This window comes from Pteropus medius, unplaced genomic scaffold (assembly GCF_902729225.1).
Source record: "Pteropus medius unplaced genomic scaffold, Ma_sr-lr_union100, whole genome shotgun sequence".
NCBI lineage: Eukaryota > Metazoa > Chordata > Mammalia > Chiroptera > Pteropodidae > Pteropus > Pteropus medius.
Window position 1 is genome coordinate 6,914,235 of NW_024351543.1, and position 17,181 is coordinate 6,931,415.

A 17,181-nucleotide genomic window follows, 5' to 3' on the forward strand; every position below is an offset into this window, starting at 1 on the left:
GGAAGACAGACTTCTGGTGCTTCCTACTCAGCCATCTTCTCAGAATCCTATCACCTGTTATTTTCAAACCTCATTAAAAATAATACAGGCAACCTATTTATAATAATTTTTAACATTCTGATCTTCTAAACTAATTTACAACAATTATCTAGTCTAATGTTATATGTTTGATTAGCTTTCAAGCTCACCACTATTTTTTTGAAATCATAGCTCCTCCATTCTTAGGCTTTCGATTTTAATTTATTTCTTATTATTTTAGAGCATATCTTTATTTTGAAAGGTTATCTTGGTGGTGGTATTTTTGTTGTTCTTTTTTTCCTGTCTGCTTGGTAATATGTTTCTATTGGCTTTACATTTAACTGGCACCTTATCTGCATAGAAAATGCTACCTGAAAACTCTATAGATATGGTTCTGTGTTTTTCTAACATTTAGAGTTGAGTAAGAGACCAAACTGGTGTATCCTTCTCTATAGTCTTCTTACTTTTTAATTTTGTTTATAGCTTTCTTTGCCTTTAAAATTTAAAATGTTCACAATATTTACCCCAAAATATATTTTTATATATATTTTTTGACAATCTTGACCCTTTGAGTTCCTTAAGAGTGCTTTTTTTACTTCCTGTGCAGAAATTTCTTTTCCTCTGGTGGTAGTTTCTGTTTGATGAATTTTATGTTTCTCTCTCAAGTACATCTCTCAATTTTAGAATACTGCTTTTTTTTTTTTTTCAGACATCTATTTCAGGAATCTTCTCTTTAACCAGTTTAATCTTTGGCTATAGTAAGAATGAAATGATAAAAGCGGTAGTTTTGTTTGGCCTCCTTGGTTGTGCAGCTTTCACAGAAGGACATCTCCTTCATCCCCTCCCTGAAGTTCAGTGAAATCCTTCATCATCTTGGTGGTAAGAATCAGCAGTGGGTAGGGAGATGTCCTGCAACAGCACTCCCAATCCACGTTCATAATAAATCACACTTTTTATTGTCTTACCAAACTCTATACAAGCTTCTTTTATTCTGTCTTAGAGATGCAGTGATTTTCATTTTCTCTTTTTAGTTATCTTATTTTCTAGGTTTTTAGGAGGAATTTCCAAAGGTGAGATTTTCAGTCCACCTCGTCTTAGTGTTGTGTCAACGAATTCGAATGGAAAGAAAGGGTTAAATTTGTTCCACACGTGTCAGCAAAATATGACAAAAGAGGAACATAAAAGTCACAGAGTATACAGTCATTGAAGAGGAAGACTTTGGCAGGCGTGGAAGGGATTGCTTCTCCTTTCACTGCGACACGGACTAACACAGACAGACAGACAAGCAAGGTCATTCCCAGCTGTTAGCCCAACAGTAGATGTGACCAAGATGGATCATAGATGGTGAGTGATCATTCTTATTCTTCAAAAGGCAATGTTGAGTTAAGTGACCTCGGCAGCAGGGTAAAGTTGAGGATGGTGCTCTGTTTTCTGTACTTCCTGCCCAAGAATGGTAATATGTATTAAAGACATATTTATACAGAAACCAAAAGTAGAAACACCAGGGAGAAAGAGTGGTCTACGCTATAAAACATTAGCTAAAATCCCAAAGCCATTCTCTTCTTCTTGGAGCATCCACTCTAGGTTGATTGCATAGCTCCAAGGCAGAAAAGAGTTTTAAAAAATTTCTGTCAAAGACATTTGACTGCCACTCAAAGGTGAGAATTATTGAGCTCCCTAAAATTATAGTGGTTGTTGGTTTTTAAAAAGTGATTGGTTTTGATTTTGTAAATTTGTCTTTCAAATATTTCAATGTTGCAATTGTTAGTTTTAAGAATCATGAAATTTCAAAATGTTTGAACACGTATGACAATTGACAGGAAGCAAATTTTGTGTATACTCAAGGTCAATTTGGCCTGGGGATGGGATAATGGCATAGAGAAGGTAGAAGAAGATAGGCTAAGGAAAAGTAAGAGGTAGAAGAAATCTAAGAAGAAATTTCAGAACCCAGATAATGAGTCACAAACAGGTCTTTGGGAGTTTCTGAGCAGAGCGAGGTAGTGGAAAGAAGTAGAGTAATTTAACTAGCTACCGGGTATTGAACATGCTTGATGTGCATGTATTTTACTAGTGTTGCTTCATTGAATTTTAATCTTCACAATGACTCTCAGGCAGATTATATCATCATTGTGTTTTATGAATGAGGTAACTCTGGTTTAAAGCTAAAAAACCAGCCGAAGTTCACACTGCTTATAAGGAGAGAGCTTAAACATTTCTTGCCACTTTACATCACAAGGTTTCTCCATGCCCACCGGGTTCTCATGACAGTGACTTACTGAAAGGAGTTACACCCACCCTTCTTTTCGATGGTGGCAGGGAGGCCAGTCACTATTTATTATTGTTCTTTGAAAATCGAAGTAACTCTCATCTACCTAGTGTTTACTGGTTTGGGAAATAGCTTTGCTGCTTTTATTTCAGAAGATTAGAATTGAAAATCCAAGTTAAGATTCCTTTCCCTCCAGTGGAATTTTGAATTGTTACATAAATAAGAAAAAAAAATTTTTCAGAATTTATAATTTTTGTGGAACCATAGAAGTGGTACCACTTAATTATGTTAATACTACCAGATGTCTATGGAACCACAGGCACTGCCTATATTTTTCTTAAGATTCTTTTTGTTTAATAATGCCTAATAATTAATCACAAGCAAAAAAATTTTAATATAAATAGCCAGTATATAATGTTTAATCTTATCTGAAATAAAAGAAATGCAAATTGAAACAGTGAAATGTTTTTCTTTTATCAAAGTGGCAAATACTTTGTTTAAAAAGTGAGCAAGCAAAAATCCTGCATGTTTCTAAGGAGGGAGGAACGTTTATACCTTCATTGCCAGCTGATGATAATATAATCTTTCTGGACAATAATCTGACGATACGTAAAGCCCTCAAAATGTATATGCCCTTTAACCAAGCAGTTCAACTTTTAGGAATTTATTATAAGGACACATAATCATATATGTTTGTAAAGTTTTAATGACATGGATGTTTTTCTTGCCATTGTTTCTAATAGGAAAAATCTTACAAACAAATGTCTGAACATAGGTAATTGGTTAATTAGAGAACATCCACAATGGAATGCCATGCAATCATTAAAAATTCTACTGCAGAACAATTCTTAATGTGTTTAGCTTAAGGGAATAAAAGCAGAATACAGTGCTACTACTTAAACTTGGATTACATCTGTAGGCAGAAAGAAATTAGATATTTCAGAAAAATAAACCAATAACCCATAATTCACTAGATCCTAATAGGCCTGTTTTCATAGCATATTCCACGTGCAAGAGACTGGAGCTCTCATTTCCTTATTTTTCAATGTAATGGCATGGCTCTAGAGTAAGCTGCATGTTGAGTGAAAGAGCAGTGTAGTGATTAAGTGACCACACTTTGGAACCTGAGTGTTGAGATTTGATCCCAGTTTCTCCCACTTGCTAGCTGTGTGACCTTGGACAAGTTGCTTAACGATTGTAATTCTCATTTTCTTACCTGTATAATTGGGATAATTGTGACTTGTCATAAGGTGGTTGTGAGATTTTTAGAGAGAAAGTGATTTATCCAAGATTACACAACTACTTGATGGCAATGCTAGGACTAAAATTCAGGTAGGTTTTTCAAGCAGAAGCGTTCAATACACTTGAGCCTGTCAGGACAACCCCAAGCTGAGCTCCAAAGAGAGCTGACCTGAAACAGGCAGAGCCCAAGGACAAGGCCAGCCACTTACAGGGAATGACTTCCATCACAGTGGGAAACCAAATGCTGGAGAGGAGAGTGAGCTAAGGAAGCCAAGAGCCTGGTTAGGTATAGGGATAAAGCTGGGAGCAAAGACCTAGTGCAAGAGATAAGAGATGAGTCAGAGACACTGCTGGGGCTTTTATAGACCACCAGCTGTGGGCTTTATGGGGGATCAACATGGTTTAAAGACCCAAGGTCTAGGTGATTAAATAGACAAATAGGGTATGTGGGGGAATTGCAACTATACAGAAGATGCCTGACAGGTAGTAATAAAAGAGGATAAGGTGGAAACTAAGAGGGACCAGGACAATAAAGCCTCAGAGCCCAGACATCCTGTCGTGACTATCCTAAAGTAATAGCCTAAGTTTGAAAAGTCATAAACAAGCAAAGGTAATGATAAAATTTGCTTTAAAAATTTTCTCTGGAAGCAGAGTGCAAAACTGATTTGGCGACACGGAGAACATTTAGAAAACTATTGTATAATCCAAGGAGAGGTGTTGAGGATTGGAACCAGGGTAATTATGGTGGAATTGGAGAGGAGAGGATGCATTCGGGAGATTTTTAAGCACTAGAATTGATAGGATTTGGGTTTTGACAGATGTAGAGCTTGGAAAGAGAGATTTAAGTACATGGTAACATCCTTTACAATGTGAGGGATATAGGAAATGGGTTGGGTTTGGGCCAGGGGGAAAAAGAGAACAGAAATTGAGTTTGTTTTTTAGCATGCTGAATTTGAGATCCTGTGGAGCAGGTAGATGGTGATGTGCAAATAGATAAGTAGATATACAAGTGCAAAGCTCAGGAAAGAAGTATGGGCTGGAATAGATATTAAGAGTCTTCAGCTCAAATACAGCTGAAGTTGAAATTCTTGTTGTGAGTGAGGTCGCCAGGGAGAGGGCAATGGTGGAGCGAGAAGCAACCAAGGCTGGTACCTGTAAAATTTTAACATTTAAGGAGGTAAATGAGGGAAAAAAGTCCATAATAGACACCAAAGAGGGACTAGAGATATTGGAGCAAAGCGGGAGAAAGTGATGTCATAGAAACCAAGGGAGGAGAGAGATGCAAGAAAGAGGAGGACATGTCCATGAAAAGACAAACTTCTACATTGAGCACATGAGATATGACAGAAAAAGTGACTCTAGAGACTAAATGCTAAGGGTTGAATTGTGTCCCCCAAAATTTACGTGTTGAAGTCTTAACCGCCAGTACCTCAGGATGTGATCGTGTTTAGAGATAATCAAATTAAAATGAGGTCATTGGGGTAGGCCCTAATCCAAGATGACTCAGGTGAGTTTATAAAGAAGAGGAAATTTGGGCGTAGAAACATGCAAAGCAGAGGATAGTCACAGCATCAAATTCTGCAGAAAGGTGAAGTAGGAGAATTACTGAAAATGTCAGTCCAGAGGCCTTTGATGACCTTTGCAGAACACTCCCAGCTAAAAAGAAGGAGTAGATCTCAGAGAGCTGAGAACACGGAGACAGCAGATAGACCACTGCTGCAAAACGTTTGGTGGTGAAAGGTGACCTCGTAACTGGACCAAACCCATCTCTAAGCCTCAATTTCTTTATCTGTTGGAAGTTTTAATAGCTTCAAATTTTCAGAGGGTAAGGACTAAGTGAATGAATGGAAAAATATTAACTGCATGACTCAGAGTAGTAAGGAATAAATGATTGCTGTGATGAACAGGCATGGGGCTAGGAATCTTACATAGGTGTTGCCCTTGAATCCTTACAATGACCATGTGAACTAGGCATCGTTTTCCCCCACTGAAAAATAAAAATGAGGAAATTGAGGTTTAGAGAGGTTTAGTAACTTACTCAAGGTCACACAATTAGTAAGGGGCAGAGTGGAGAGACTTACTCAGAAAGTGCCAAAGTACACCATAAAAGTATGCTGACATGTATCTGATATTCTAATGATAGTTATATAACATTATTGGCTAGAAATTAAAACCGATTCAATTCTATATCCTGCTGAAACCTTCAGGTCACCAACTGTGTGACCCCGAGCAAGTGGCCTAACCTCTCCGAAACTCAGTTTCCTCATCTGTAAAACTTTGTATGTTTATTGTATAGGTTAAATAAAGTAATTCGTTAGAAGTACTTAGCAGAATACCTAGCTTATAAGCAATCTGCTAACAGATATTAACTTTACTAACATTTACTGGACACCTGTTACTACACCAGGAAGGCAAAGGGGAGTGGAACATGTTTCCTGCCCTTGTGGAACTCAGGACAGGATAGTCACATGAGCAGTGAAACTTTAACACAAATGAGGAAACTATTATAAGGGAAGAATAAACAATGTGATTTGGGAAGGAGAAAGATACAGATATGGTGAAAATAGGAGGGGATGATGGCAGAGAAGGTATCAATTGTGAACTGTGGAGTGATCTGGATCTCAAAAGAAGAATCGAGTTTTGCAGATAGAGAAGGCAAGAAAGGCATTCCAAGCAGAAGAAACAGCTGTTGAAAGCAAAGAAGGCAAAAAGTCTGAAACAGCAATCCCCAACCTTTTTGGCACCAGGGACTGGTGCTCCTATGAGAGTCTAATGCCTGGTGAGCTGAGGTGGAGCTAAGGCAGTGATGTTAGCACTAGGGAGTGGCTACAAATACAGAGGAAGCTTCACTCACTCACCTACCATTCACCTCCTGCTGTGCAGCCCCGTTCCTAACAGGCCACCTCCCGCAGCCCAGGGTTTGGGGACCCCTAGTCTAAAAGGACTGAAAGGGTCAGGAAATAGCGAACAGTACAAGTATGACTAGAAGGTAAATTATATGGGTTGATTGATAAAAGCAGAAGAGAAAAATTGGATTCAGTCTATGAAGGGCCTTGTGTGCCTTGCTAAGAAGTGTGACCACTGGCCCATGAGGAACAGAGAGCAAGTCTTTAAAGCAAGAATGTTTTGTAATCAGATTCTTTTTGATGAAAAAGAGTAGTGGGGTAAAGGAGAGTGAGAGAGAACCAATCAGGAGGCTATTGCAATAGTCCAGATAAGAGGTGACGAAGACCACAAAACTAGCGGCCAATAAATTGCAAGTGGGTGGTGAGGAAGAGAAAATGAAGGGTGACTTAAACACAATATCTGAAATCCAAGGTATGAAAATGGCTTGGTCCCCTCTTACCACAATCATCCCAAAGGACCAAAACAAAAACAAAGAAAACCTCTTTTAAAAATAATCTCTTTTGTTTGTATGCAAATAGGCCATTCACAGTGAAAATGCAACTCAAGTGAAATGACGAATGCAATATTTTGTCTCCAATCCATGAAATGCAAAATCGAATCGGTTTACCAATTCTGTCCTTCTTAAATATTTCAACTCCTCACATTAAAACTGTAGCCAAGAAGAGCAAGGCTTATGTGCGATTGTTTTCTATCTTAAACCAGAATTGAGGAAAGCTCAGGTCCTTTTCAAAAGAAGCCATCCCTTATTCACATCTCTAAAGAATAGGAAAAGTAACATCTTGTTTTACTGGAAAATTTCTTTCAAGTAGCAATACCCGTATGGTAGACCTTTGGAATCTTCCAGATAAAGGCGTGCAGAAAGAGCCGCAAAAATTACACCTTTATGGTTCTGCACCGCCAATTTGAAAATTGCAAATCCAGGTTGATAAATACATATTTTAAGGGTTCTCAGAAGTCTCATGTTCATTTCTTTAGCTTACAAGGATGCCATAGGGAAGTGAGCCTTTGGGTGTGCAATGCCCCCTCCCTCAACCCTGTTGTGAAATGGAAGCTTTAAAAAATCCAGTGGTTTTTTTTTTCAGCAAGCTTAGTCATATTGGCTGTGTTCTGTATGTCCCACTCTATTTTATTTTACTTTGTAGTGCATATTTTATTTACACTCATATAAATATTTTGCATAAAAAGGTGCTTTCACAGCTCTTCATGCTTCCCTAAATTTGAAATATGCTGCCATTTCTTAAAATGTGTTAGTTTTGTTATGTATTATATTCCTTCCTCTGCGCATATAAGAAAAAACATATGGACTTAATTCTTCAAGCAACTTTTACTTTTAGAATATTGTATTTTATTTTTTCTGAGATTATAAAGGAAATGGCAAATGTCAGACAATTTGTAAAAGAAATGACAGTTTCTCAGAATGTGTAAGTGCGTACCTTTAAGCAAATGGACCACTTTAAATTCAGAGACCACGATCTTCTGAATTTGGGTTTAAAGTTCCCAGGTAGCACTAAAGATTGAAAGGATAATATGTTTTGAACCAGATACTTACATTGTTAATTCTGAAAAGTACCATCACCGATGTTCGTAGTTTATTGCTATCAATTTTTAAACTCGTTTCCGTATGTGTTTCATTCCACTTGGAAATATTTTACGTAGTTTTGTTATTTGTTAACTAATAGGATATATTTTGAGTAAACTATCAGAGGAAGTCCTGAGACTGTAAGATTGTCTTGTAAGCCTTACTGAATAGCTAGACTATAGAATTATTAAATAAGAAGTTAAGAATCACTTAGTCTACCTTTCCCTCAACTGACATCTCTCTACTGTGCCAACTGTCACTGAAGGTCATGCAGACACTGTGACCATTTAAAGTATGAAGTGAAGGAGAACTGATATCTCTTGAAGAAGCTTATTCCTGAGACACAGGGCCTGGGAAATCTTATCTTAATTATGACCAACGAGACCTAATTAGAATCCACTTCATGCTCTTAAGATGGTATTTAGTCATTAGGAGGTCATACTCAACTGAATTTGTTTAGTTGAAAATCACTTGGTGGCAAGTACCTTGACTGACATTATTAGATTGGTGTAGGTCTCTCACACACACACCTACAGGCTCTGGGAAGGCAAGGACCTTCTTTTTTTACTCATCTTGGGTCACAGGACCAGCCCAGGGCCCACACTCAATGAGGGCTGGTTAAGTATTTGTTGAATGAATAAAGACAAACTTAAAAGTAGACATTCCAGAAGTAACTTACACAGATTAATTACATCTGTGGAAGTTAAAGTATTATCCGAAATTATTACCAAGATATATAGATGGGTAGGAACAGATAAAGCATAAAAATGTTTGCAAGCGTGTATCACTAGAGCCTGTAGTTAGTACCAGTTCCTGTGGACACCGTGGCACCATCTCCGAAGCTCTGCCCAGCCCCTTTCATAAAATCCTTGTATACAGGCTGCAGGCAAAGCAGGAGCGCTGCTCTGGATGTGGTCTTGCTGCTACAATCCTGGTCTCTAGAGTCCATGCGCTGAGTTGTGAGACCCTCCATTTTGCAAGATACAGTCATTCTCTGGCTTAGCCTTGTTTCCTGACCTGTGGTCCAGTTCCCCACTGGCCCCTGGAGCCTGATCCCTAGAGATGGGCCTGTTCCACAGGAAGAAACTGATGAAGTGTCTCCACCCATCACACTGTAGATATCACACTTTCCAGAAACTCCTGATACTGGGGGTGCGGCAGCACACCCCCACCCGACTCTGACACGTCTCTACAAGACCGTGACCCCATTCAGACCCTGTGTGTGGAAAGACCGACTCCTCACTTGCTGGAGTTGTTGATCCTAGCCTGAGCTCTATCCAGCCCCATCTTCCTCCTCTTGTCCACTGGCCCATACTGCTAACATCACAGCTCACATAAACGCCACGCAACAATACAACAATACTCCTTTTTCTAAAATGCATGCCTCCTGATGCCTACTCTTTGACAATATTTCCTTAACCTCTTTTTAATACATGCTAAGGTAATCTTCGATCCAAACACAGGTATTTTACTGCTGAGGTCAGGTATGTTTTATTAACCCACTGTTTGATTTTGAGAGAAAATGAAGACAAGAATCTTTTGTATTCACTTGGTAGAATCTTACAGATAATTGTTGGTGTCCTTTACCTTTCTGACTTCTCCTTAGAGGACATCTAGGCAAAAGTGTGTCACTGGGTCCTAGTTTCTGTGTTCAGGAGTTGACTGAATACAATTTAAGAAGCAATACACTGTTGCCTCTTTTTTAGCATGCATGAATGATGGATATGAATTTGCATCATGAGAAAGTGAATAAAAGGAGGTACCCCAGGGCAGTTAGGGAGAGTGAACAAGCCTGCCTCGATTGAGAGGGGAGCCTGTGCTAAAGGTAGTGAGAATGAAGGTCTCTCCCTACCTCGGCAACTCGCTTGTAGATATAAATACCGAGGCTGCAAAATTTGGGTTTGGACAAAGAAAAAGACTCAACCTCTAATGCTTAACTGCACAAAATTTGCTCCTAAGTATAGGTCAAGACTGTATCTCCCCCTCAAAGAAAAAAGAAACTTACAATATTTCTAAGAATGTTCCTCTAGAAACATGGAACTGAAAGCTATTTTTTTATTGATCTGGCCCTTAGAAAACAATGGGGCTTTTTCTTTAATTTACCTAAGGAATTGACATAAAAATCTACGATTTTGTACCAGAAAGCTGCAGAAAGTGTCAAAATAGAAATACAAAACTAGAGATTTTTTACAGCAATATTTTATGTATGGCATTTTAATACAAATTTGCAATATGGAGAAGTGAACCTTTGGACTGTGAAATTGATGCTAATTCTCTTACCCACTAGTCTAGAATCCCTCTAAAATGTCACAGCATTAATTTAGTTACTTTACCAGGAATCGGTGAATGTGGTTAGTGTGCATGTTTTTTAAATATTAATAGACTTTATTTTTAGAACAGTTTTAGATTTACAGAAAAATTAAGCAAATAGTACAGAGAATTCCCATATCTCCTCTTCCCTGCACACAGTTTCTCCTTTTATTACCATCTGGAATTAATGTGGTATACTTGTTACAATTAATGAACAATATTGATACATAATATTCACTAATGTCCATACTTTATAGTAAGTTTCCCTCTTTCTGTTCTATAGTTCTATGATTCTGACAAATTTATAACAACATATATCCACCATTACAGTATCATACAGAATAGTTTTCCCTAAAAATCCCCAGTACTCCACCTATTCATCCCTCTTCACATCCCTTGACAACCACTGATCTTTTTACTGTCTCTACAGTTTTGCCTGTTCTAGAATGTCATCTAGTTGGAATCATACAGTACATAAATTTTCAGACTGGCTTTTTTCATTAAGCAAAATGCATTTAGGGTTCTTCCATGTCTTTTCATGGCTTGAAAACATATTTCTTTTTATCATTGAATTATATTCCATTGTATGGATGTATCACAGTTTGTTTATACATTCACCTATTGAAAGGCATCTTAGTTACTTCCAATTTTGGTGGTTATAAATAAAGTTGCTATAGATATTCATGTGCAAGCTTCTGCGTGGACATAAATTTTCAATTCATTTGGATAAATACCTACGAACATGATTGCTGGATCGTATGGTAGGCTTATGTTTTAAGTTTGCTAAGAAACTGCCAGAATGTGTTCCAAAGTGCCTATATTACTTTTCATTGATATAGGCAGGCACCAGCAATGCATGTGAATTCCTGTTGCTCTACATCCTTGTCGGCATTTAGTATTGTCAATTTTTTTTTTGGATTTTAGCCATTGTAATAGGTATATAATAGTAGCTCGTTGTTTTAATTAGCAAGTCCTTAATGACATGTGATATTGAGCATCTTTTAATATACTAATGTGCTATCTGTAGTGAGATGTACGATCAGATATTTTACCCATTTTTAAGTAGAGTTGTTTTCTTTTCTTTGAGTGTTAAGATTCTTTGTTCATTTTAGATACTAGTCCTTTATCAGATATATGTTTTTCAGATATTTTCTCCCAGTCTGTGGCTTGTCTTTTCATTTTCTTAGCAGTTAGTATATTTATGCTTTAAGCAGCATAAATATACTATGCTGCTTAGGTTTATTTTCAGGGTTCTGAAAATACAATTTTACAGTAGCAATTTCATAGAAAATGTTTTATGCCTTCTCTCAGGTTGTATCAGAAAACCCTGTCTGTGGACCCAGCAGAGTTTCATTACAAGAGGAGAGTCAGGCCTTGGAGGTTGTGACTGACTCTTCTGCATTATTAGATGTTGTATGGCAGGGCTGGGAATACAAACAGGACCCAACCTTGAGCTGTATCACTTTTAAATTAAGAGCAATTTGGGAACTGTGTTAACAGTCCAATCCTGGGCCCCCTTGCATGGATTATATTTTGTATAGGGTATGAATTTCTGTCCATGGATCCAAGTATGTAAGAGATTATCACTTTTTTTTGATTATCACTTTTTTATTTCCTTTAATTCAATCTAATACCACCTCTGAACCCCCATTCTGCCGGTTGAACAGGAGGTTCTATCTTGATCCTACAGTGGTACCCTTCCCCTCCTGTAGCCCAGTCAGAATTCAGGAAGCTTACCTGGTTCCTAGAAAGTAGTGGAAGGGCCTCAAGTCCCTAGTTTGTCCCACTTGCCATTGGCGACATCATTGTGGCCTGTGAAGACTGACAGCTCTCTGCCTCCACGCGACAATAATGAATGAGATTATCCACTAAGGCTGGGCTCCCTCAGCCAACGGCATCTCCTCTCTAGGCATGAGCCATCACCCTGAGGTTGTTATCCCCTTGGGAGCACTGAGAAGGGGTGCTCGGGTCCCACTGCCCACAGGACCCACACACCTCTCTCCTTCCCTCTTTTCCTCTTGTATCTCAGAAGTACTCTGTCTCTTTCCTTTCACCTTCCAAGGCACCTGTATTGTCTTTTCCATGGGCTTTCACAAGCTTCCAGAAGTGCCTTTGACTTTAGGTTTCTTCTGCTTTCTCCACTGCAAAAATCCCTGTTTCAAGAAAGCTCGGAAAACAAGCAACATTAACATTTCAATAAATAATGCTGCTGCAATTATTCGTGGAAACTATTTCATTCTATGTTGGAACCACCACCTCCTAGAATACCTTTAAATGGCCTCTAGACCACTGGCCCCAGGAAGCCATTTATAGGTAGCACAAATATATGACTGGAGTTGAAAACTTCAGCTAAATGTTTAGATGTTTCCAAATGCCTACAGGTTTCTAGCTTTGCCTACCAGAGTCGATCCTAACTATGTGGTCCCAGGGAAATCTCTCTTGAGCAACGTTGAGGAAGGACATCAGGGAGGTATCTGTTTCCCCACCCAGCTACCATCTGTAGCCACTCTCTCCTGCTGCTTTTTCTTAAAGCCTTGGCTCCCTCAGACCTGAGAACATCCGGGAGAGAGGCACTGGAGGAAGCAGTCGCACACAGAAAGCAGCTTTCTGGTTACCAGTAACTTCCTCCTCACTAAACACAAGGAACTGATCTTCATGCTATTCGACCTCCTCTCAGTATTTGATACTGTTGACAATCATTTGACCACCATCACTGTTGAACCTCTCTGTCCTTGGCTCTGATGACCATTGGGTAAGGTCTCCTTATCAGATTTTCAAGTGGCACAAGGCTTGGAAGGATGGCTAATACAATGGATGACATATATGAAATTCAGAGTAATTTTGATTGGCCTCAAACACTGACACACAAACAAGATGGGGCCAGGGAGTGGTGATCTGACTTGACATGAGAAAAAAAAAAATCATGGTCAGCCAACCTCCCAGTGCAACTATTTACAGGTTAATTTGATCTCCGACTCATTAACGAAAGTGATCTTATCATTGCCCATTCCATTGTGCGAGCCCTTCCTGAAAAGAGGCATGTTAATAAAACTCAGGGAGATGGGTGCCAGTGAGAAAGCCATCAAGTTGATTAGATCTAGAGACCACATTATATGAGAAACATTTGAGGACACTGATTATATTTAGCTGAGAGAAGAGACTATTAAGGAAATTTATGAGATCTGCTTTCAACTATTTGGAGGGTTTTATGTAAAGAGGTAAAATAATACATATTCTAGGAATTCTAGAAAACAGGAAAGGAACAACCAGATGGTACTTATGGGTCTGGGGAGTGAATGGTGGGAGATTTGGGATTATTATAAAGATCTTTCTCTTATAACTGTCTTATCAGATAGTGAGTTTCCCAACATAAGTGAGGAAGCAAGGATTGGACATTCATCTATCAGAGATGACATTGAGGGGGTCATTACTTGAGTGAGAGACTGGAAGGAGGTCCCTTGAACAACCTCGCAACTCTAAGTTATAGAACAAGAAAATTCCGTGACACCCTATTATCCTTTGTTTCTGCTGCCTGGCTCACAGCATTGTGGGAGGCTGCTCTAAAAAGAAACTGAAATAAGTTGATGGGAGAAGGGATATACAAAAGAGAAAACAATAAAACAACTTTTTAAAAAAGAACCTACTATATGCCAGAATCTGTGCTAGGCATCATATGTATGTCATCTATTTAATCCTCACAACAAGCTTATGAAATATTTAATATTACTTCTGTAAGGAAGCTAAGGCTCAGAGAAGTTAAGTAACTTCCCCAAGAACACACAGGCATTAACTAGTGGAGCTAGGGCTTGGATACAGGTCTTTGTGATTCTAAAGCCCAGTGTGATGTGTTATTTTTACTCATCCTTTATTTATGGCAAATGATACTGCTTTAAAAAAAATTAGTATTAACATAAATATTCTTTTAAAAATAAATTTACTTAATATTTTTTACTTAATATTTTTTACTTAATAATTTTTCTCTTAATAAAGTTAAGAGAAAAAACATCATACAAAGAATAGTACAGATTTTACATGGATATGAAGTGGTACTAGTAGCTAGAATGAATGAAGTTTGGGAAATATTATTCCAAATATTTTGATAACAGGACTTTTCAATTTAGCCTATCTTACATTTTGACTGTTGAGTACATGAAAAAAGGAAACTTGAAAGCTAAGTTGAATATGAATTAGTTCTTCTGTGTTCTGATGGGTGGTAATTTCACATGTTACAATAAGGAAACCAAATGGACCCTTTCAAATAAAAAAAAAAACAACAACAAAAAACGATATGATTGTAAAATCCAGAGGAAAACCCCAAGTGGGGCCTACTCGAATAAAGGATGAAGTTTCCAAGGTATGCACATAGAATGGCTGAGGGGAAGTGGTGACCCTGTGAGTCAAGGCCCCGGACCCATGTAAGAGCCCTATGTGTTTGAGAGGCCGTAGATGGAAGATGAAGGGGTTTACAGACCTATTTTTGGAAGAATGATCATCACCTTTCCAGTGACATGGGGAAGATCTTTGTGGAAAAGTCAAAGTGAGAATCGGAAAGTCTGAAAAGAAGACAGGTAAAAAATAATGACAACTAAATAGCCACCTAGCATGCTTCGTGCCAGGTGATTTACATGCAAGACCTCATTTGTTTTTCACAACAATGCAGCAAGGAAGCTATTACATTTCATAGATGAGAGGACCGAGACTGGAAGATGCTCAGTAACTTGCTCAGGGTCCAGTGGTCAAGTCAGGATTTGACCTTGAACCACTGGTTCCAAACCTGCACTACTTCCCCTGCACCACGTGTCCTCGCTTGAGTGAACCTCCTCAACCCAGATAACAGCTTTCACTCAGTCACCTTTAATTTCTCCAGTCCTGCAGGGCACAGATAGCCTCCAAGAGAGAGGGGGAGGCATGCGTGGAGTGGGCTACCTCACTCCTGAACTCAAATGCTGCAGATTCAGAGCAGCATAAATGTCCCCCACATTGAGCAGAAGGCTTTTCAGGGCCTGATCAGGCCAGAGAAAGAAACCAGGCATTTGGGAGCGGGGTTATATATGTAAACCCTATCCCTGCTGAAGCACTAGGCTTGGGAAAAATCCACTCAGCATTCACATACCTTTCACACTTCCTCTTTGACTTGTATCCAGAACCCAAGAGTACCACCCACTTCCAGGAATAGCGAACCAAGGTAATAGGAACATTTAGGACATTTAGGATTCGATTAGGGTAATATGAAAATAAGAGCTGTGTATATCAATTGGCTTCTAGAAGAATCCATGGAGAGGTACTCAATGAGTGATTTTGGGGGAAGGTGGCAGGTGAAGCACCTGGTGTTTCTGCTCTCTCTGGTTGAGGACTGTGTCTTGCAGCACTGCTGAGCCAGGCACAGGGCCTGGCACATGGCTGCCCAGCAAGACATTTGTTGAACTGAGCTTAGTCTTTACCTATGAGCCTTAAAGGCTGCACTCCTGGATCAGTCTCTTTGTTAGGGAAGGTGACTTTGTCAAGTTTGTGGCTGGGGCTGTCTTTGGGGGGTTTCCTCAGGGCTTTACACTCACTCACTCTCTGAGAGTGCATTCGTAGTCATTGTGATCAGTGGAAATGCCCACCTGCCAATCTTATCTGGAAGAAGAGCCCGGCCCTTTCTGTGGTGTTATTCTCTCTAGTCAGTTCCCCTTTCTTCATTTGAGCTCTGGCCTCTTCTTCTCTACAATGAGTGTTAGGAGAAACGGCTAGCTCAAAAAGGCTCTTCTTCTTTTATTCTTAGTACCTTGTTTCTGTGTTTCTTGGGAATGCCACTGGGCTTATACATCTGGTCTCTAGGAGCTGCGGTGGATGGGCATTTGTGACAGGTATGTTCTTAAGAAACTCGTGTGCCTGGGGAGTATGTTGTGGGATAAAACTATATCTGGGCCATGTTCAGAGGTGGGGCCGGCAAGAGAATGGTTAAAAAGGGGTATGGAGTGCATGCTTAAAATCTCTGAACATTAGGTTTTATTCTCAGTCTGGCTATGTTCGAGGTAGGGCATTACGAAATTGTGTTTCTTCCAGCCAGATCACTTCTTCTGCTTTGGGAGCTAAGAGACAGGACAGGCAGGAAATAGAAGGTGCCCTTGACCAAACAACTTACAGCCTCTCTTGGCCTTAGAGTGCTGGGGACTCCATGGAGCTCTGCTCCGGGAGTGGTTCAGGGATACTTGCCCTGCCTGAATCCCTTGTGCCAGTGGGAAGTCCACAGGATGGAGGCAAAACTCACAGCCACTGCAGTGACCCCTGCTTTCTTCTTTGGCCTTTTCTTTCTCTGGTCCAGAAACCTTTCCCCATTTCTTCTTCCTATCTAAGTGCCCCATGCCAATATTGGCCCCTCTTGGCACCAGAGACCCCAATAGCTCATTTGAAAAGAAATAGTCTTAGGTCAAAAAAGAGCCCAGGTGGTGGTTTACTGTGTTCTGTATACCATGAACATATTTGCATTTGCAAATAGGCTTAAAATAGTGCCTCCACTAATCGTTTCTTAAGGTTCTGGAGAGACAGGTGAAAATAATTTTTGGCCAAGGGAACTTCCCACTCCTCTCAAAATGTTATAACTAGGGAGATGACCTATCTTTCTGATATGCAACCTCAATCTTGAGACTGAGGCTCTGGACTGAAATGAGTCTACTTAATTATGTGCACAAGCTCACAGTCCTATATTATATCTTCTGTTTGTTGTTGCATATACCATTAGTGCTATTTACATTAGCTATCCTGTATATAATGAAAGCTTTTATAAATCTCTGTTTATTCATGTGCTCTCTATATATTTGTTGAGTGCTTACTATGTCCCAGGTACAGAGTTTTTAACAGGGAGCATAAAAGAATG

The 17,181-nt window shown here is 39.3% G+C and overlaps 1 protein-coding gene across 8 annotated transcripts in view; it reads left to right on the forward strand.

Annotated features, from left to right (window-relative positions):
- The first annotated feature begins 1,235 nt into the window (after positions 1-1,235).
- CD86 (CD86 molecule) overlaps positions 1,236-17,181 on the forward strand; it is a 60,157-nt gene continuing 44,211 nt past the window's right edge. For 2 of the 8 annotated variants that reach the window (XM_039843171.1, XM_039843170.1), the window contains exon 1: positions 14,580-16,171. In XM_039843171.1, the coding sequence (XP_039699105.1) occupies positions 16,155-16,171 (17 nt within the window). In that variant the 5' untranslated portion in view covers positions 14,580-16,154. Of the gene's footprint in view, positions 1,363-14,456; positions 16,172-17,181 lie in introns of those variants that run through there. The other 6 variants (XM_039843175.1, XM_039843176.1, XM_039843174.1 and 3 more) reach the window with 5 other exon arrangements.